Source organism: Fusarium musae, chromosome 6 (genome assembly GCF_019915245.1).
Source record: "Fusarium musae strain F31 chromosome 6, whole genome shotgun sequence".
NCBI lineage: Eukaryota > Fungi > Ascomycota > Sordariomycetes > Hypocreales > Nectriaceae > Fusarium > Fusarium musae.
In genome coordinates, this window is record NC_058392.1 from 2,946,768 (window position 1) to 2,967,401 (window position 20,634).

Consider the following 20,634-nt stretch of genomic DNA (forward strand, 5'->3'; position numbering starts at 1 on the left):
CATCTTCAAAAGGTGACATCATGTCGACCCTGAATCCATCCGCCCACTCTAAACTTCCAGCCGGACCCAATTTTCCGGGTCGCATTAAATCCCCAGCTTCATTCTCTCAACCTCAATCCACGAACCAACTTGTCGCCCAGGATGAAGTCTGTGACACGAGTACCACTTCGCATTGCGCCTCGGCTCGTCCAGCGTCCGGCCTTTGTCCGCCCAATTCACTCGACCGTTCTCAAGGCCGCCAATGTCGCTCCAGTGGTTGGCACTGGCCCGCCACCTGAGCCACCGATCCAACCCGCCGAAAATGTCCATCAGCGAGTTGCGAGGCGGAGAAAGCAGGCTGAGATGCTCAAGAATGCTAAAGAGCTTCGAAATGCCAGTTCTGGAAAGGGAGGCGGTGGTTTGAAGAAGCGATTCTGGAAAGATGTTTCTGTGAAGGAAGTTGACGGTAAGACAAATACTTTTACCCCACCATCAAAGCGTATGCTGATGAGATACAGGTGCTCTTCAAGTCTTCCTCGATACTCGACCGTTGAGACACCCTGTGTCAAAGGAGATCGTTCGAATTCCCATCACCAAGCCCGATCTTGCTTCCGCTCTCGCCCTCGAATGGGATCTTTTGACTTCTGCACAAGATGCTACAAGACATCATTTGATCCCTCTTACAAGTCTTGCATGCCGAGCTCTCGATATCGCCGAGGCTGATAACACGCCTGGGGGCGAAATCTCAGAGGTCCGAGATGCCATTGCTACAACATTATTACGATACCTCGATACCGATTCCATTCTCTGCTGGAACCCTCCTGCAGGAGCGCACGATCTCAAGAATGAAGCTGGAGAGTCGCTACGAGATGTACAGAAGCGCACAGCCGAGGAGATTGTGTCTTTCCTGACAACACATGTTTGGCCAGGCATCACCATCAACCCAGTCCTAGACGGTCACTCCATCTTGCCTCAGTCACAGGCACCTGGAGTTCGCGAGATCGTTCAAGGCTGGATCACTGGTCTCGATGCTTTCGAGATTGCTGGACTCGAGCGTGCCACATTGGCTGGCAAGAGTCTCATTGCTGCTGCACGATTCGTTGTTGAGTGGACCGAGGGGTCAGTTGCAAGGGGTCATTTGAACCCTGGCAAGAAGTTTGGTGTCGAAGAAGCCGCTGTCGCTACCAGCCTTGAAGTTGACTGGCAGACTGGACAGTGGGGAGAGGTCGAGGATACCCATGATGTTAACAAGGAGGATGTGAGAAGACAGCTAGGCAGCGTTGCACTGTTGGTGTCTGGCACAGGTTTGAAGGCGTAAATAAAATGAGACTGGATAGATGGCATGACTTGTAAAATATAACGACCTGTAAATTACCAGCTAGATAAAAAGGTTTTGGAACCCCTGAGATTGACTAGATAGATCAAAATTAAACACATTGAGGATTACCTTTCTTGGGTTCTCATCCTTATGTCTCTGTCTCCAACTTTCATCAAGTCGTTAGCTAATATCCTCAGCACGCCTGTTCATAGCCCCTTTCTGCGTTCCAAGAACGCGCTGCAACATTGAGTTTCAATGAGGCCGCCCGTTGGGACTCGTAGCAAAGTGGCTTGCGTGCCATTAAGCGTAAACGTCGTTGTACATGGCTTGCTCATCGTCAATGTAATCTTGAAAAGTCATGATGTCCTACCCTACATGGGCATCGCGAACAAGGATTCCACGCCAGGGCTGAGAGCCATCTGCCCAAATAAAGTAGTAAAACAGACACGCGCCAGTGCATTCGGGTAAAAACTCTGATCATCGAGTGGCAGGCTAGGATATGCTTGAGAAATGAGGTGGGAGATCAACCGAACGTTACTGTAGATAAACTTCCGATCGTTTAATTCTTGCAACCACAAGAATCAGCATCCGTGAGCTTAATTTCCACAAACAACAGGGTCATGCTTGATTGTGTGCCCAATCGCTTCACTGGTTTGCATCTAACGTTTCACTTTTATGCGACCAAAGAATAAGCATGTACATAACATGTCGTATTTCCCCCAAGCCTCTCTCTCTCATTCTACCAAATGTCCGTTGCTGCCGTTCTTTCAACTGTGGCACAAGGCGCAGAGCCAAGGAACAAAATCGCCAAGGGCAGAGATCCCTAATCCCAATTGAGCTTCAAGGACATCATCCACTACAAAAGGCCGCGCAAGCCGCCTACTCTTCTGATTTTTAAGCTGAAGGCTAGAGCCTAGCCCTATTGCCACACTGCATCCTTCAACTGGCCAAGACACTACAGTGATTGCTGTGCTTCTTGTGATCAGGAAGACGGCTAGGACGGCGAGTCTCATTGGGAAATGACCGAAGATCTGCTTGGTTGGGGTTAGCCTGGTTGCTAGGAAGAGAGGCGGAGTCATGATAAATGAGCCAAGCTGAATCGATCACGTCTGTAACGTGAGACATGGGGGGGGGGGGGCTAGCGAGCCTTGAATTGGCACTCTGATTCAACGTAGAGAAAGCCATTGTTAGACAGAGACAAATAATAGATGTCTCTTGTGAGCTAGGGAGAAGAGACTCACCAGCATAAGACATGCTCTGAATAGAAACAAGTTACACAACAGAGCCTTCTTATGCGCAAAACAACGCCCCAAAGCCCAATTATGCAGGTCCAAAACCCCTACGTCAAGGACTCTTCAGCCGTACCGTATTACCCAACGTCTAAGCAAACGCCGAGACCACCAGCCAAGCACATCCCGCTAATTCCGTCCCTTTAGATCCTAGCACATCCACCAACCAAGGCACAGCCCGGGGGTGAGGTAGGCAGGGAAAACGCCACTGGGGAGCCTTGGAGTTGTTAGTTTAAAGACGAGGCAGCCTCTCTTCTTCCCTGGGGACGTTGTCAGAAACCGTTGTAGCCTTTTGCAAACAACATCACAGAAGTCATCATGAGGTGGACCACGATAACTACAGCCGCAGCCCTGCTCGGCGGCGTTGACGCCATTAGCTTCCCGAGATCGAAAGCCGGTAAAGGTTATCTGTCGATGCACGTTGGTACGGTGGAGCGAAACAAGAATAAGCAGCACGACAAGCGTCAAGATGGTGACGCTATCGCCGTTCGACTCGAGAACAAAGATTTCTTTTACGCGACAGACAGTATGTCACTTTGTTCTTCATAACTAACTACAGTTGTTAATATGCTATAGTTGAAATCGGTACCCCTCCTCAAAAAGTCACAGTCCTTCTTGATACCGGCTCCAACGAACTCTGGGTGAACCCCGACTGCGAAGAAGCTCAATCCGCTACTCAATACAACCAATGTCTTGACTTTGGACAATACGACCCCCGAAAGTCAAAGACGCCGCCCATCGGTCCTTTTGGTGGCGAGACACTCAACTATGGCGACGCGTCCGACTCATCAACGCATACATCTGCGACGATTCGATACTATACAGATCTCATGACATTTGGAGACTCAAAGTTGAGAAATCAGACTTTTGGTGTTTTGGTCGAGAGCAATGGTATCTCACAGGGTATCCTAGGTCTTGCGCCTGATCTGCGGGCTGGCTTTGACGGCGATGAGCCTTATAGCTTATTGCTCACTTCCATGGCTGACCAGGGACTTATCAACAGCCGGGTGTTCGCGCTTGATCTGCGACACTCGGATGATACCGAGGGTGCTTTGATCTATGGCGGTATTGATCGCAGCAAGTATATCGGCAACCTGGAGACACGGCCTATCATCCGTGGTGAGGGTGGTGAGTACCGTCTCGCCGTTGAGTTGGATAGCCTCGGTGTCACTATTAGCGGTGATACAGAGAACATTCGTGTCTCGAGCTCTGATTCCAACGTCATGCTCGACTCTGGAACGACTCTCACCCGCATGCACATGTCGGTCGCGCGACCAATTCTGGAGGCTCTCGATGCTCAGAACGATGGTGAGGGCTTTTACATGACCGACTGTGAAAACCGCGACCTCGATGGCACGGTTGATTTTGGGTTCGGTGACAAGATCATCAAAGTTGCCTTCAGCGACTTTATTCTCGAGCTTGGACCTGGAACGTGCTACATTGGTCTTGTACCTACCAGCGACCAGCAGATTCTTGGTGACTCTGTTCTACGAGCCGGATACTTCGTCTTCGACTGGGATAACAAGGAGGTCCATCTTGCTCAGGCTGCTAATTGTGGTGATGAGGACATTGTTGCTGTCGGATCTGGCTCTGACGCTGTGCCCAGTGAGACTGGCAAGTGTAAGAGTTCTGATATCACAGCCACTGGACGTGTAAGTCATGACACCTCGCGTACACCTGCGTGATTAAACTGACAACCTTGATAGGCGGCTACTGCTACTGGCACAGGCGGCTCGTTCCCTACCTCTGCGTACACCACCACTTACACCATCACTTCATGTCCCGACTTCGAACGCGACTGTGCCACAGGCGTCGTGACGACACAGACTTTCAGCGGTCGACCAACCGTCACAATCACTGCTGGAGCCGGTAGTGGCGGTGACGACGATGACAATGCCGCATGGCAGCCTGCACCCCTCAGCTGGGTGTTTGCTGTCATTGGCGGTTTTGCTCTCGGAGTCAACTTGCTATAGTGGGAGATATGGTTGTACATATTTTAATGACATCTCTTGGACATGACGACTGTAATTGAATAGACCGCATTTAGGGTATGCGCGGCATACAGCATACGGCGGCGTTTGATCTTTGCATTCTCACCTTGTACTCATGAATTGCGTGACTTGGAAATTGCCTCAGCTGTACTGGGCCTCATCGCGTGTATGCTGTGTTCAGTGAAGGGGAGCACAGCATATCATGGCTTCACGATCGGGAGATACTTTCGGAGAATTTCTTCCCTCGATGTAGACTTTTTGTGCACCCGTCGTGTAGGATCAACGTGCTTTACTCGTGGTGCCGCAACAGCTGACAGCCACATCTTGCGCAACGCGGGAGGAAGACTTCGGATATCTCGGGAGACACTCTGTATCCATGAAGAATTGGTCGCTCATGTCTGTGTAATCGTAATCGCGGTAGTTTATTAAGTCTTCTTCCTTGAGAAACATCGGCGCCCTGCTGTCCAATGCAGAATCGCGAAGGTCGATGAATGGCATCTCTCTTGAAGCTCTCACAAAGGCAGTCGTGCATCTCCAGGGAGGTGCCAGATTTCTGAGTCAGAGAGTAACATCGTACCCCTGTTTCGCAATTCTAATGGGTGATGGCTCTTAGCGGTGAGTAAAAGACGACAAATCGAACTCTGATCGGATTCAAGCTGAGAGAGTTGTCGGTTCCAGTAGGCGAAGTCGTTATGGCGGGAAGCAACAGAACTAGGTTGTAGGAGTCAATCTCATCAACACACAAAAAGCAGCATATGATAGTCTGTGATCGGTAGCCATGAACAAGTGTGTAGTTGCTCTTGATGAGTAATTTCGGTATCTGGCAACATTCTATCTGCCTTTTTAGGCAATCTGAGTTCATTCTGACTGGTGGACGTCAGCGCGGGTAAGAAACGTGCAACGGTAAGCTTACTTGAGCTTAAATCGACTTTCGCTGGGAGCATTAGCGATAGAAGTCGCTCACATAGTACAGTACAGCTTCTTCCCTCTCCATAGCACCGTGAACGAAATCGCAATCTATGGTTACTTAGACAGGAATTCTCATGGAGGGACAAGGCTCCTTATCGAGACGGAAGACGTTGGACATGGCGGAATTAGGGCGGAATTCAATGCAAGCCACATACCGAGGCATCAAGGATACGGTCCACATCCTCTACCCCAATTCCTGCAACAAATCCAACAATAGAAGACATACAGAAGCTACTAAGCTCAAAATACTCAATACCAAGAAATACTCTCAACCTTAATTGTTTTTAGTCACATGCACCTTGCCTTCAGCTTTGACCCCTAAGCATGATCTACCTACGTAACCCTATGGCAACGACCCTATTATCTCTACCTCGGCTGGCACACCGAGGTCTTGAGATTTGAATCGTAGCTAATAGGGCCAAGGTTGGTGTAATGCGGAGATAGTGGGAATCAAACCGCGCTAAATTGGGTCTTCCCCAGATTTGGAGGAACCCCCCGAAGCGACAAGGAGAAGAGAGAAGCAGGGAACCAACGACGTAGTACATATTCAGCTCCTCATCTTTTTTTCCCCTTCCTTTCCTCTATTCTCATCATTCTCTCCTCTTCCCTCTAATCTCTGAATACCCTCCCTCTAATCCCTATTCAAGATGGTCTTCTATCCTCCTCCCTCGGTTAGCCTGCCCTTCGGTAAACTGCCCCCGTCGCCAATTTCAAGCTCCTCTGCTCACATTCCTTAGAACCTCCCGAGTCAATCACCATCCCGGACTTCATCTTCAGCGATAAGCACGCTCGCAAGCCTATTGCTCAGTCCAGAAATCCCTTCACATGCGGTATTTCTGGTAAGACGTACACCACAGAGGAGGTGATACAGCGTGAGAAGCTTCTCGCGCGCGCTCTTGTAAAGCGCCTTGGCTATGATGTCCACGATGGAACCGAGTGGGACAGAGTAGTGGCGCTATTCTCAGTCAACACTGTACGTTTGAGTTCAGTCACACAAAAATCCAACTAACGTATAAGATCGACTACATTACCATGACCCATGCTGTTCACCGTTTGAACGGAATCGTCACACCCGCCAGTGCCGCATATTCTGCCCCAGAACTCGAGCATCAGCTCCGCTCATCCGGCGCAAACGCCCTTTTCACTTGTGTCCCTCTCCTTGAGACTGCTCTCACTGCCGCGAAGGCTGTCGGTATCCCTGAGGATCGTATCTTTCTTCTACCCGTGCCTGGCTTCGAGTCTAAGCCACCTTTCAAGTCAATCGATGATTTGATTGCAGAGGGCAAGGATGCACCTGAACTTCAGCCTCTGAATTGGATCAAGGGTCAAGGTTTGAGGCAGGTTGCGTATCTATGCTACTCCAGTGGAACATCAGGTCTCCCCGTAAGTCTCGCCAGATTTGGATGAAATGAATACGCGGCTCACAAATTGTAGAAAGCGGTTGAGATCACTCACGTCAATGTAATCGCCAACGTTATGCAAATGACAGTCCAAAACGCAGAGGGTCGAAAAGCAGCGGGAGTCGATACCCAGGTTCAGCTTGGTCTCTTACCACTCAGTCACATTTACGGCCTCGTCCCAGTCGCTCATTGGGGTAATGTCATCTCACCCCTGTTTCCACGTCTCACTGAACTAACTTGTATCAAGGTATCTACAATGGCGACGAGACAGTCATTCTGCCCAAGTTCGAGCTCAAGATGTTCCTCGCTACCGTTCAACGCTTCAAGATCGAGCAAATGGCCCTCGTCCCTCCCATCATGGTCCAAATGCTGAGCCACAAAGCTGAATGTCAAAAGTATGACCTCAGCTCTGTCCGCTTCATTTTTAGCGGTGCTGCTCCCCTCGGAAAGGAAACAATCTCTCGCTTGAACGAAATCTGGCCCAGTTGGAATATCTGCCAAGGTTACGGTACGTCCCCTTCAATCGCGCGTCGTGTCTCGTCGCTAACTTTGCAGGTCTCACTGAAACATCACCCGTGGTCTCATCAACTACCGAACTCGATATCGATCCTGGCTCCTCTGGATCTCTTCTTCCTGGCATCAAGGCCAAGGTCATCGATGCTGAAGGCAAAGAGGTTACCGAGTACAACACCCCCGGCGAACTCTACGTCCAAGGCCCCAGTGTTGTTCTGGGATATCTCAACAATGCAAAGGCCACAGCTGAGACCTTTGTAAACCACAGTGATGGACGATGGATGCGAACAGGCGACGAGGTTATCGTTCGCAAGTCACCTAAGGGCATTGAACACCTTGTCATCGTGGACCGAATCAAGGAACTCATTAAAGTCAAGGTAAATTTCACTGTCCCCAGGCCTTTTCACACCCACTGACATACTCTACTAGGGCCACCAAGTCGCACCAGCTGAGCTCGAAGCTCATCTTCTCACCCATCCTCTCGTCGACGACTGTGCCGTTATTCAAGTCCCCGATGAACGAGCTGGCGAAGTTCCCAAGGCCTTCGTCGTCAAAGCAGCTGAGGCCAAGGGCAAGTCCGATGAAGAGGTCACTAAAAGCATCAACAAGCACGTCGAAGAGCACAAGGCGCGTCACAAGTGGCTCAAGGGCGGCATCGAGTTTATCGAAATCATTCCCAAGAGCCCTAGTGGCAAGATCCTTCGACGCTTGTTGAGGGACAAGGAGAAGCAGGCCCGCAAGGACAAGGGAGCCAAGCTGTAATGATGTGGTGCTTAGAGAGTGTAAGAATGAGAGGGAAATTCAGGCGCTTCCTATGAGGAAGTAGAGCAATTAATGACTTTTGGATCACTTAGCAAACTTGTCGTATACCTTTGATCTTGTGCTAAGCCAATGCCTTTCAACACCTGCTTCATGGTATCAGTACCATACCAATCGTGAGAGGAAACGGAGACGCGTTCAATTGACGATTGATTGCTCCTGAAAGTCATAGAACTCATCTTACGTGCCCTTGTACATCAGACTTACACCATCGCCAAATATAGGAACTCCCTGAAGAGACTAAAGATCAGCATTAATGCAGTTCCCACAGGCATTCATGATATCGCATTGATGCAAGAACATTCATTTGAAAGCACTGAGATGACTACGTTTTATTGAATGAAGTCTAGCTGAGATGTCTATAAAGCGAATGGAACTTTTGTATTATATCGATTCATTATTCTTTACCCAGAGATTCATAAGATCCCCTGCCCTTATTATCGTGAGATGTTTTCGTGAATCTGTCTCATAGACTTCTCAGAAGACCATGCCCTTGGCCTGCTTGCTTTGGGCATCCTTCTCCTTGATGTCAATGTTCTTCCACATGAAGAGGCAGACAACGCAGAGAGGGATGAACGCGCAACCAGCGTAGATCATCTTTTGCTGCACATAGTCATAAGCAGCAATGATAGCGTCTCGCTCAGGGCTACCAGCAGGGTAAGACAGCTGGACGTTGATGTCGCCATAGATAGTAGCAGTCATGTTCTTGGCAGACTCGGGAAGTTGTTTGGCAAGCTCAGTGGGTAGCATGTTTGTCCAGATGCCTCCAGCAATGGCCACACCGATGGAGGATCCGATACCACCAAACATACCCCAGATGGCCAGAGCGACGGCGACATCCTGATGCTTGACGGAAGACATGACTGCGATACGTGCAGTCAAGGACCAGATACCACTGTAGATACCATTGAAAAGCTGACACATAACGAGCCAGTTGACAGCAGTCTCAGGGTGACGGAAGTGGATGAGAAGGGCAGTACCGAGGACCAAGAAAGGTACACCGACGAAAGAAGGCCACTTGAATCGTCCCAAGTATCGGATGGCAATGCCAACGAAGGGTCCAACGAAAGCAGCCATCAGAGAGAACGAGTTGAGGATATAACCAGAGGTGGTGACACTTTCAAAGTGAACAACCTGCAAGTAAGAGCCGTAATAGGTATCCCAGCAGAAGATAGAGGCAAACATAATACCATAGATGAGACAGGCTCCCAAGATGGTGCGATCAGCAAGCAGATGGAAGGGGAAGTACGGCACAGGGGCGAAGAACTTCTCCCAGGCGACGAAGCTGGCAATAAGAACGACACCAAGGACTGGCATGGCAATGATATAACCAGTGGCCCATCCGTTGGGAGCAGTAGCAGCGATGCTGAAAGGGAGTAGGAGTAGAGCCCAACCGGCACTGGTCAGGAAAAGACCAATAACTAGAATAATGTTAAAAGACCGTGTGTCCAAAGCTGAAAAAGATTAAACTCACCATCGAACTGCACAAAGTAATATTTGAAGGACTCCCAAATGGTGCGGTTGTGTACCTTCTCAGGAGCAAGGCCAAACTTCTTGGCCTTCATCTCATTCATGATGAAGATAACCATGACGGGAATGCAGAATGCCAATAGGATGATACAGAACGAACCAAATGCCCATCGGAAGTTGACGTTCTTCAAGAAGAGCTCAGCAATCTTGGGACCGGCGAAAGTGGAGCTGATGGTAGGCGTGTAGTTGATACCCATGATGATCAGTCGGTTACGGAGAGTAGTGGTGTCAGCGACGACAACGTCAATGACATAGATGAGACCGAGATGGCCAACCCAGTAGAATGTATGCGCAGCAGCATACATCTCGACGCTGTTACATGTAGCCTTCATGATCATACCGACAACAATCAGGAGAACCATGGCGCCGAAGCCCCAGACCCGACCCCAGATGTCAATGATCTTGGCAAGAGTCAAGTTCCAGACGGCACCCAGAATCGAGGCTACGATACCAGTTGAGGCGAGAAGACCGTGTGAAGCGAAGGCCGAGGTGACGTAAGGAATGAGGTTACTCTGCACATTCTGGAGCAGACTATCGACGAAGGAGACGAGAAACAAACTGGAGGATACACAGTCAGTATAGTCCTGGCAACGTAAGCTAACTACTTACAAGACAAAGGTGGCAATCAGCATCTTCTTGGTCCAGACGCTGGTGATGGCCTCGGCTTTCTTGACACCCTGCTGCTTGAACTCATCGTCGGGGAAGTCCTTGAGATCCTCATCGACCATCATGTTGTTGTTGGCGGGAGCCTTCTCGATGTCTGGTACCGACACCTCATTGACGGGCTCAGGCCCGTTCATGGTATGAGTCGCCATTGGAACGAAAGGTATCAGAATCGTTCCAAAGGGAAGAAGTGCTCAAATCAGCTCAAATCAGCTCAATGGATCGAGGGAAGAAAGAGAGAAGTAAGCTTGACGATTGCTCAATCTATGAGGGCACCACAAGGTCGCATTGAAGGGGGGAGAGCACCCATTAAGTACCTTGCCCTGCCAGGCCAAGATCGTAGCTCATTGCAACTCTGGCTGCATGGGAAGCTCTCACTAGAGCGGGAATTGAGAACGGGATAGGCGATGATCATCCATGGCTAGATTTCATAGAGAGAATCCTTCGGAAGGCTAAAATGGTAACTGGTTTCCGATGGGTGAGCTTCCTTAGCCCACGTATAACTGGCCGTTAAGGATTAAGCTCATTGCGACCCTGGGCAATCAACAGCAACAAGCCCCTGTTCGAGACGAACCCTCTCGCTGCAGAGACGTCCCTGGTTCTGGGATGGCGAGAAAAAGACGCACTAACACCAATCGTCCACGCTCTATTTGCTTGGCCCTACGAGCCTAACGCTTGGGAATGGCACCGTAGATGTGCCAATTGGAGATCTTGCAGTGTCGAGAGCATCATCTATTGGACAAAGCTTATTCCCAGAAGCTATCCGCCCACCGACCGGGGTGAGTTGGCCGAGAGTGGCGTCGCTCCAACTGCTTGGTACGGTATGGCGCCGTTTGGTGTTGACCCCCAAGAACACCAACGCAAGTTTTTCAGCGCTAGTCACATATCTGATCATCTGATAATCTTATAATCTGATAAGCAGAATCAGCACCGAAGATCGCACTTCGCCCTTCACTTTTCAGCGTGCGGCGTAGCATTGATACGTCAATCTCATCCGTCCTTCTCCGAGTATAAGCCTGCGAAGGAAAGCTCATTAACATTTTTGTCTCAGAGAGAGCCAAAGAGTTCGTCCAGGGTTCTCTTGCCTGTCGCCTGTCATTTTGTATTGCGAGCGAGACAGATTAGATCGATCGTAAAGCCAACAACCAGCAGCCAACAGCGCGTCTATAGCGTCTAAAGAAATGCAGCACTTCATAACGAGCCGTGGGGCCGTACAATATTATTTCTCGGTAAGTGGGCGCTGGTTGATAGTGAGAAAAGTCGTACTCCGGTTTGGCCGTGATGAGTTTCCGGGTCACTTCTAACCAGGAAGGGCAACGGAGGCGCTTTTTGGCGTAAATAAGGTCGTGAGCCATGGTATTAGCATCAGGCAATCGGAGAGAAATGGGCAAGCCACTAGAACGGGATTCCGGAGCATGATGTTTGGCCGTGGGCCCGTTCTCGAGGCTCTGCGGGACTGAAGCTCCCTTCTATGTCTGTTTGTCTTTATCAATCTGACCGTAATATAACGCTGCGAAAATCAAGCCTTGCCCCAGTGGCATGGAGCTCCACAGACCGAAGCATGTCTAACTGATCTAGGATTTACTGGTAGAGCTGTTGGCGATCCGGTCAGAAGAAAGTCGATTGTCAAGTGGTCCAACCATTAGAATTGAGTCAAATTCTCTACCTCACTGGGGCCTTTAGTGTTCGGTTCATCGTCTTGGCAAGCTATTGGTCCAGTCTGGAAACAAGCCTTCCATCCAGAGCTTGTATGTAACGCGACTCGGTGCCAACGATGCTGGATTGAACCCACTGTGGATGTCAACCATCTAATTGACTGCTGCCTGGTCAATATCTTCCTTTCTCTTGACTTGCCTTGTCGTACTCATGTGGGGGTCTGGTGATTGACAGGCTGATTCTGCAGGATCATACCCGAGGAAGGGTCTTGTTTGATGTCCCAGACAATATGAATGCATACTAGACCTGTTTACTCCGTAGCATCGCAAGAACCGACCGTCCGGGTGACATTTTACATGAGGTGGGCCAGAGAAGTCCTTGTTGTAGAGTTAAGGAGTCTTGGCGCCGGGGAGCAGTGAATAGTCTCCCAATAGCATCGCAATATATCCGAGCTACTGTGGTCTTTTCTGTAAACAGAAAAGAGCTTTGTCTTTCCTGGGACCAAAAGATTGTTGTTAAGAGACCGAGAACAACGGCCGATCTAAAGCTTGACAAGATGATGGAGTCTTTTGAACCTCCCGATTTCATCCGCTAGAGCGTTCTTCCAGAGGCAGAGCATGGAATGCACCTTGAATAGAAGCAATAACTCAAAGGGTATCCTATCCTAATGATAGCACTCCACGGGATGAAGATATTCAGATTCGTCAATATCGAGGCAGGCTGGGTTGTGTTGCATCGCCGATCTGATGTTTGCCACCAACTCCAACTGCAACTGATTGATTTGATAAGATTAGATTATCTGGAAATGCTTAAATTGCCAGCATGTCTTGGCATTGGACCCTCCTGGTGGCGCCGCAAATCCTTCGACGTCGTTGATCCTGAACTTTTGTGTGCACATGACCGGACAAGCTACCGGTCGAATTGCGACATTTGGATCAGACATAAATCCTTGGAACCGAAAGATTGAGAGGAACGCCTGGCCATGTCAGGGTTGGTGAGAAAACTGGAGGTCAGTGTTCCTAGTGAAAGACGTACTTGGGCAACTGTAGGAAAGCCTGGGCAGTCTGACCTTGAAGTCAGAAAACTTTGGTCGGATTTTAGTATGCTGCAATAAGGCTGTAAGCTCTGTTGTCCTCAAATGACAAGGTAGAGCTGACTACATCCGCACGTAAATGGACAACCATGCAGATATCGCAAGTCGGTATCATCGAGTTTCAAAGGCCGGAGACTCTTAGCAAGGGCACCCAGGTCTTCGTGGGCTAGTTCCAAGGTGCCGACTTACTGCTTACACTTTACACTATACATTTTTCTTGATTGAGCAAGGGTGCCATCCCTAACGTTGACAGACCACCTGGAGTACCAATCGCTGTGCTTGACCTCATTCTTGAAGCATATATCGGTATCTACCGCGGAATGCGAGTGCTTTGATGCTGTGGTCGTGCCTCATTTTCCATGTAAACTTGCGAACCATCGATCATAAAATAAAGCCTTCCCTTGGGCGAAAATTGACAATCACTGGCCTATATCTGCACTCAATAGCAATGATGGTGATTCGCCAGCCTCAATCGTATATTTTACTTGAGAGAGACCAATGTCCAAGATATCGAAATACTGCCGAGTCGAGTGTTTTGGCTTCCACTGTCTGGGCGATTGGTGGTCTTTCGAGCGTGACAAGTGACCACAAGACATATACAAAGGGAACTGAATATGGTACCAAAGAATATCATCGTATTGCCACTGTTGAGAGAGTGCTCAGAAGAATTTGGTTGAGAAGGTGGTGTCCCTAAGTCTTTCTGTTTACATAGGTGCTAGGTCAGTAGTTCTCGCCCTTGATTTCTCTTCGGAAAGAAAACAATGCTACCTAACTACCAGTCGATAGAAGTGTAAGTGTACCTTAGTCACGTAAGGCTAGTGCCAATCGATAGTCGTTTCAGAGTCACCAAATGTCCGAGAGGTTACAGCTTCACAAGAGACAAACAACTACTTCACATGGGAAACAGACATAGGCGAGCATTGGGGATTGATTCAAACAAAAATAAGTCAATATTAACATTAAACAACCAGCCAGCGGGTATATATGCTTCTGTGCATCTCGGCTCAACTGGTAACTTCCCTTGCTCTTTTTCTTTTCTACTTTATTTTTTTTCTTCGACATCCAGACTTGATGTCACATGAGGATCCGGTCAGTACCAAGTTTCCACACTAATGCATAGTTCGTAAGGATCGTAAGAATGATACATGTTTGATGAGCCCGCTGTCTAACTTCCCTGGAAGCTCAAGCGGTCTCGGGGTGCGGGCGTACATAGCATACATACAGGTCCCGCCTCAGGTACCAAGACCTAATCTATAAACAACAAGGAAAAACAGAGATGATGTGCGAAGCGCATCATGACCCTTACAGGGCAATGGCAACAGCCAGGATGGCGGCGGCGATGCCCATGCCGTTGCGAGCGGCACCAGCAGTCACGGGAACGCCAGTAGCGGTGGGAGCGGGGAGACCACCGGTGCCGACAGCGGGCTTGCCAGTGATGAGAGTCTCACCAGCGCCGGGAGCCTCGTAGCCAGGAGCAGGGGCCTCAGTACCGGCAGCGGGAGCGGTAGCGGGGGCTGTCTGAGCAGGGATGGGACCGTTACCAGCAGGGCCGGAGGTGAAGCCAACCTCGGGGACAACGATCTCAGTCTCAATGGTCTTGACAGTGGATGATCCCTCAACAGGAGTGCCGCTGGCGACAACGGGCTCAGTGATGGTGGTAGCAACAACGACGGTGGTGTAGTGAGCAGAGGTGATGATGGTGGTGCCAGTGACAGTGATGTGCTCAGTGACGGCGTCGGCACCAGTGGCAATAGCAGGGTTCTCACCGGCGTAAGGAGCGCAAATACCTTGGAAGAAGGAGACGGCCTGGGCAACAGTGTCGTCGTTCTCAGCATGGGCGTAGAGGCACTCGAAGACGTTGGCAACGAAGTCCTTAGAGGGACAGTAGCAGGCAGCGTCGGTGTTATCCTTGCAGTCGGCGACGTATTCAATCCAGGTGTTCAAGCAGCTGGGGACAACATCGGGAACGTTGTAGCCATCCTTAGGAGCCTCAGTGGTCTCTGGCTTCTCGTCAGAGCCAGTCTTGTCAGGCTTGGGAGCCTTGTGAGTAATGGTCTCGGTGACGGGGTAGATGGTAGTGGAAACGGCAACAGTCTCGGTGACAACAGCAGGAGTACCGGCGGTGGCAGGGCAGTTGGTGACCTCAGGACCACAAGAAGTGATGGTCTTGACCTCAGTGGTGTAGACGGTGGAGGTGCTGTCGTAGCTGGTGACAATGGTGGTGTGCTCCTCGGGGACATCAGTGGTGGCGTTGGGGGAAGAGCCGTCGGTGGTCTTGACAGGCTTGTCACCAGTGGGCTTGTCGCCGGTAGGCTTCTCGCCAGCAGGTTGAGTGTTACCAGGCTTGTCACCACCCTCAGTAGGCTTCGTCTGGCCAGGCTTGTCGCCGGTAAGAGTCTCAGTCACAGGGCAGATAGTGGTGGAGATGGCGACAGTCTCAGTGACAATGGCGGGGGTACCAGCAGTGGCAGGGCAGTTGGTAACCTCAGGACCACAAGAAGTGATGGTCTTGACCTCAGTGGTGTAGACGGTGGAGGTGCTGTCGTAGACGGTGGTGATAACGGAGGTGTTCTCACCAGCAGGGACGGTCTTGGTCTCCTCACCAGCGGGCACAGTCTTGGTGTTCTCGCCGGCAGGGACAGTCTCGGTGGTCTCGCCAGAAGGAGCAGAGGTGGTCTCAGAGCCAGAAGATCCAGAAGTGGTCTTGCCGCCAGCAGGGACAGTCTTGGTCTCTTCGCCAGAAGGAACAGTCTTGGTTTCCTCACCGGCAGGGACAGTCTCAGTGTTCTCACCAGCGGGAACGGTCTTGGAGTTCTCACCAGCAGGGACAGTCTCGGTGTTGTCGCCAGAAGGAGCAGAGGTAGTCTCAGAACCAGATGAGCCAGAGGTGGTCTGCTCACCAGCAGGAACAGTCTTGGTGTTCTCGCCAGAGGGGACGGTGTAGGTGTTCTCGCCAACGGGAGCGGAGGTGGTCTCAGCAGGAGTAGAACCAGAAGTGGTTTGCTCGCTGGCGGGGACGGTCTCAGTGTTCTCACCAGCAGGGACAGTCTCGGTGTTCTCACCTACAGGAGCGGAGGTGGTCTCAGCGGGAGAGGATCCAGAGGTAGTTTGCTCACCAGCGGGAACAGTCTCAGTGTTCTCGCCAGAGGGGACAGTCTCGGTGTTGCCACCGGCAGGAGCAGTAGTAGTCTCCTCACCAGCAGGAACGGTCTTGGTGTTCTCGCCAGAGGGGACGGTGTAGGTGTTGCCGCCAGAGGGGACGGTGTAGGTGTTGCTGGGAGGCTGAGGCTTGTCACAGTCGAAGTCGATCTGGGGAACCTCGATACGGCACTTGTCCTTGGGCTTGTTGGGCTGAGGGGGGTAGACGAAGCGGACTTTCTTAGCGCCACCACACTGGCTGTTGTAAACATCGGTACCGTCCTTAGAGCAGTCGGCCTGGTGCTTGCAAGTAGAGCCGTCAGGCATGTCATAGTGGAACTCAAGACGGCAGTCGAACTCGGGTCGGACGTGGAACTTCTTCAGAGAGAAAGACTTCTCCTTGCTGCCAGCACCACATCCGAAAGAGGGAGCGGCCTCCTTGGCAGGGCCACACTCAGCAGAGATAGACTTGCCAAAGGTTCGGCCAGTGAGATCGCGCTTCGACTTATCGGTTCCACAGGTCCAGCCCTTGAAATCAAAGTCGTTGTACTTCTCGAACTGACCGACCTGGAGATCATCCCAGTACCAGCCTTTCTTCTGGTTCTCCTGACACTTGTTGTCGATGGCACGGGGAGGAGTGTACTTGGGAGCCTCCTTCCAGTTACCCCAAGCGGAGACCTCGCCAAGGCTGGCAGTGAGAGCCAGAAGGGCAAAGTTGGCCTTCATGGTAAAAGAATTGTCGGGGGGTGGTAATAAGTAGTTGTGTGTGTAGCGAGTGTGTTGTATGTAGAACAGAATATTAAGAAATGGAGTCAAAGGAAACGAATGACTTTGACACCAGAAAAAAAGAGAAATTTTGATGTAAAGAAAAGAGGAAAAGAAAAAGGTGAGTGATAATCCAAAAGAAAAGGTCGAAAGAGATGGGAATGAGAAGCATCTATATACCCACGAGTCTCTGTGTCTATCATAAGACCTGGAGGAGTGCTGGCCTGCGGAGGCAAAGAGCAAGCCCGGCATCTGGTACCAAACATGGGTTGTCCCCTCTATGGCCCATGCCTGGTGGAGATACCACTGGTGATGGGAACCCCTGATAGTCCTCTAAGTCAGATTGAGCATCGACGGTCGGCTGAAGGTTCGAAAAGGTCTCTCAAGAATTCAGGTCCGTCCGGTGAGGTTTGACACGACGGTTTGTGGTCCAGGGCGCCTCAGGGATAATGACAAGGATGAGTATCCGTGACAGGGACCCATGTCGTTAGAAGTTTCTCCATTGACAGGGACCTTTAACAGCGGCTCGGTGCAAGCCCAATGATCTGTGGCAGAATTATCCAGGGTGTGTATCTCTCTCAGGTCTTGGCTGTGGATGGACTGATGAGCGAGCGAGTTCGCACCATGCGAAGCGCAATGCCCAACGGTAGCCAATGTGATGCCTGTGCCTGGCCATGGATGAGAACCAACCTTGTCTTTGCTTGCCTTGCCGAAATGCCATTCTTAGAAAGGTCAACATAACTTTTTGTTTATGCTTGACAGGGCTTGCTTCAGCTGGCCCATCTCCCGCTGCTGGGCTGCGCTTCAAGAGGCCGCACTGCATATTCCGATCTTCAGGCGCTTGCCATGAGAAAACAGTGCTGAATGTGAGCCAATACAAATCGAAAGGCGGTTATGCATACTCTGATTAAAGCTCCGAGGCGCTACTGCATGTGCTGATGGCCACTAGCAGAGCGCCTCTCAGTTGATCAAAAGCGAGACAGAGCCTCTACCTAGCCGGTTACTGAGGTGGGCGTTTAGAGCACTTTGCGGAGCATCGACAGCGGGAAAATTCACACCCCGTTGTGAGGCTTGCACTTGGACGCTGAAATAGCGGTTAGACTAAGACAATGAGGAACAGAGACAATTCAGGTAGTGGATGCGGACTCAGGTTGCAGTCATTGATATCCCCTACTGAAAGTGCATTATCATTGACGCATAATACTTGTCGTAATTTACAACGCAAAAAGGGGTTCGCTCTCTTTTCCTGCCTGAGATGTTTCTTTCCTTTTCCCCAGGACAAATTGCTCCTTCCGCGTCTGCCGTCTTTTTCTTGGGTATCATCCATCTCTACGAATGGGCAAGTGCAACTGATGAATGAAACGCTGCGCCACCATATTAGAACATGTTAAGAAGGATCAGGGGCATCGATGGCCCGGACCCGTTAACGTCCCGCACACGGCGCACAGGCTTCTGCAGGTACAGGCACCATATCCGCCAATCACGCAGCAGCGCTTGCTTGGTGCCCTGGAGGTTGCCAATTGGCCGTTTGGACATTTTTGGGCCAGCCACTAAAGATGCTGGGTCAGGGTATGGAAGGCACTTGCTTTTGTTTTTGTTCGGATTTTTCTCTTGATGGGAGCATCGTGGTCCGGCGCTGCTTCCCCAGACCGCCACCGCAAGCCACTGACGGTTGGTCGTGACAGATGGAAGGTGCCAAGGCATCGTCGCTTGCAATCAGACCGTTACCGACCTCGCTACTGAGAAAATAACGTGCTCGTCCTCTGATCTACCTAAGAAGGATCACTTCTATGTTAACAACAGCAAAGCGATGCCGATGCTGGTAATTACTATGCATCACGATCCCATTAACAAGGATGGAGATTGTTTCTTGACTCATCCTAAAAATAACATCGCCAAGTGATTAACCCTCGCACTTGCTCCTCTCCATGGATCTACAGCAGGCTTCCGAAGAAACCACGATTGAGTATCCGTAAACCTTACACCGTGAGTATGTCAACAGTTACTTGTATGGTTCAGGCACGGGTTGCTACGTCAAAGGGGATTACAACACCAAGGGACTTGGTCCACATCCCCTTTGGCAGCATTTCGCCAATTGATAGGAGAACGGAGATATTGTAGAGCCTGTCCACAAATCCACCGTTTCCACCGGACTTGACGGGGATGCAAATCACGGAAGCAGGCCACCTATAACGGACAAGGTTCGTGGAATAAGTGATCATGGATCTGGCTAACACGGCCAAACGCAGGCTTGGCGTGACTGATGGCCTGACTGAAAGGTTGAATCGCCTTGCTTGTGCATCATCTCTGGGCCTCATTTGCTGTGATAGCTCTGAACAGGATGAAAGACCTCAATTCACCACCTGTAGTGTTCTGACTGTATCACTGGTCCTCCTTGAGGCTAGACTACCCCCAAGTCTTCTAGGTACTTTATTACTGAGTGCTTGTGATGGACTACGAAACATGGCGCTTGCGTACCACTCAAAATCTATGCATAAGAATCACAATAGGTTAAGAAAATAGGTCATGGACAGCATTGGCTCTCCGCGATTCCTTTCATCATGCCGAAGATAACCAGATTAGCCAGAGTTGTCAACGCCGAATGGTCTCGTGGCTACCCAGCTTCCATCTCTATCTTTAGTACGGGCGTTCATTTTTAGCACCGAGCGCCACCACCCGTCCAGTAGCATGGCGAGACATCCCCTGGGCGCATGTGTTTGACGCCAAGGAGTCTCAGGAACAGGCCGCCCTAGTCTGTTTCAACATCAGGGCAGCCAATCATCAGCTACTGAGCTACAGATCTGAGACGACGTCGATGCCTTCCAGCCCTACTACCCTCCGAAGTTTCCTTCCCTTCACAACCTTACCAGTTCCTATTCTGGACCTGATAGCATCCCAAAAGAGAGCTCGCAAGGGGAAAGCGACTAACCAGGACTCTCGGGTCAAAATCTTGCGAGCCTACCCTTCCGGTGTTTCCCAAGTCCGGAACGATCGGCAAATGCTTGTTTGTTTTAGCAATCATGAAGTCCCGGGTAGCTTTTGGTAAAACAGAAAAGTAATCGCCTGTGGCTGAAGTCGAAGCCAAACAACATCCAGACACGATGCGATTCACTATGGAATCAATTATTAAGTCAGTGTTTCATCGGGATGTTTTCAACAGCCAACTGAATCTTCTATCAGTTACGTTGCAATATTCTTTGCCAAATAGAGCTCTAATGAGAGTAATTGCTGTTTGCTCTTACAGTCTCAAGGTTTGAGTTACCAACCTTGAAACTATGCTTACTTGGCTAACGACGAATCGGGAAGTGCACTGGTTGTTTCATTCAAAGGATAGAATGACGAAAAGGGCAGCTTGAGCAGCCAGTCGCAACATATGTGGCAGCCCTGTCCTTCACCTGAATCACCAGTCTGTACCCAACCTTAGTCTATAACGACAAATTTAGTCTCCCTGGGCTACACAGGTTGATGGCTGTCTACAGTACGTCGTCGGAATTGCGAGCCAGTCATGGCT

The 20,634-nt window shown here is 50.4% G+C and overlaps 5 protein-coding genes across 5 annotated transcripts; 3 read left to right on the forward strand and 2 right to left on the reverse strand.

The window, feature by feature from the left end:
- Positions 1–141: 141 nt before the first annotated feature.
- Positions 142–1,297, forward strand: J7337_008769 (uncharacterized protein; the record flags this gene model as incomplete). Its single annotated transcript, XM_044826377.1, has 2 exons — positions 142–445; positions 498–1,297. The coding sequence occupies 2 exons, from the start codon at positions 142–144 to the stop codon at positions 1,295–1,297; spliced, it is 1,104 nt and encodes a 367-aa protein (XP_044679294.1).
- Positions 1,298–2,904: 1,607 nt separating this feature from the next.
- On the forward strand, positions 2,905–4,559 carry J7337_008770 (uncharacterized protein; the record flags this gene model as incomplete). Its single annotated transcript, XM_044826378.1, has 3 exons — positions 2,905–3,112; positions 3,163–4,238; positions 4,293–4,559. 3 exons carry the CDS (start codon positions 2,905–2,907, stop codon positions 4,557–4,559), a joined length of 1,551 nt encoding a protein of 516 aa, XP_044679295.1.
- Positions 4,560–6,193: 1,634 nt separating this feature from the next.
- J7337_008771 (uncharacterized protein) lies at positions 6,194–8,221 on the forward strand (the record flags this gene model as incomplete). Its single annotated transcript, XM_044826379.1, has 7 exons — positions 6,194–6,233; positions 6,284–6,519; positions 6,564–6,929; positions 6,981–7,140; positions 7,194–7,454; positions 7,502–7,836; positions 7,889–8,221. 7 exons carry the CDS (start codon positions 6,194–6,196, stop codon positions 8,219–8,221), a joined length of 1,731 nt encoding a protein of 576 aa, XP_044679296.1.
- A 534-nt stretch (positions 8,222–8,755) lies between these two features.
- Positions 8,756–10,608, reverse strand: J7337_008772 (uncharacterized protein; the record flags this gene model as incomplete). The annotated part of the gene is made up of 3 exons (XM_044826380.1): positions 8,756–9,699; positions 9,753–10,366; positions 10,418–10,608. 3 exons carry the CDS (start codon positions 10,606–10,608, stop codon positions 8,756–8,758), a joined length of 1,749 nt encoding a protein of 582 aa, XP_044679297.1.
- Positions 10,609–14,522: 3,914 nt separating this feature from the next.
- J7337_008773 (uncharacterized protein) lies at positions 14,523–17,084 on the reverse strand (the record flags this gene model as incomplete). The annotated part of the gene is made up of 1 exon (XM_044826381.1): positions 14,523–17,084. The coding sequence occupies one exon, from the start codon at positions 17,082–17,084 to the stop codon at positions 14,523–14,525; it is 2,562 nt and encodes an 853-aa protein (XP_044679298.1).
- Positions 17,085–20,634: the final 3,550 nt, after the last annotated feature.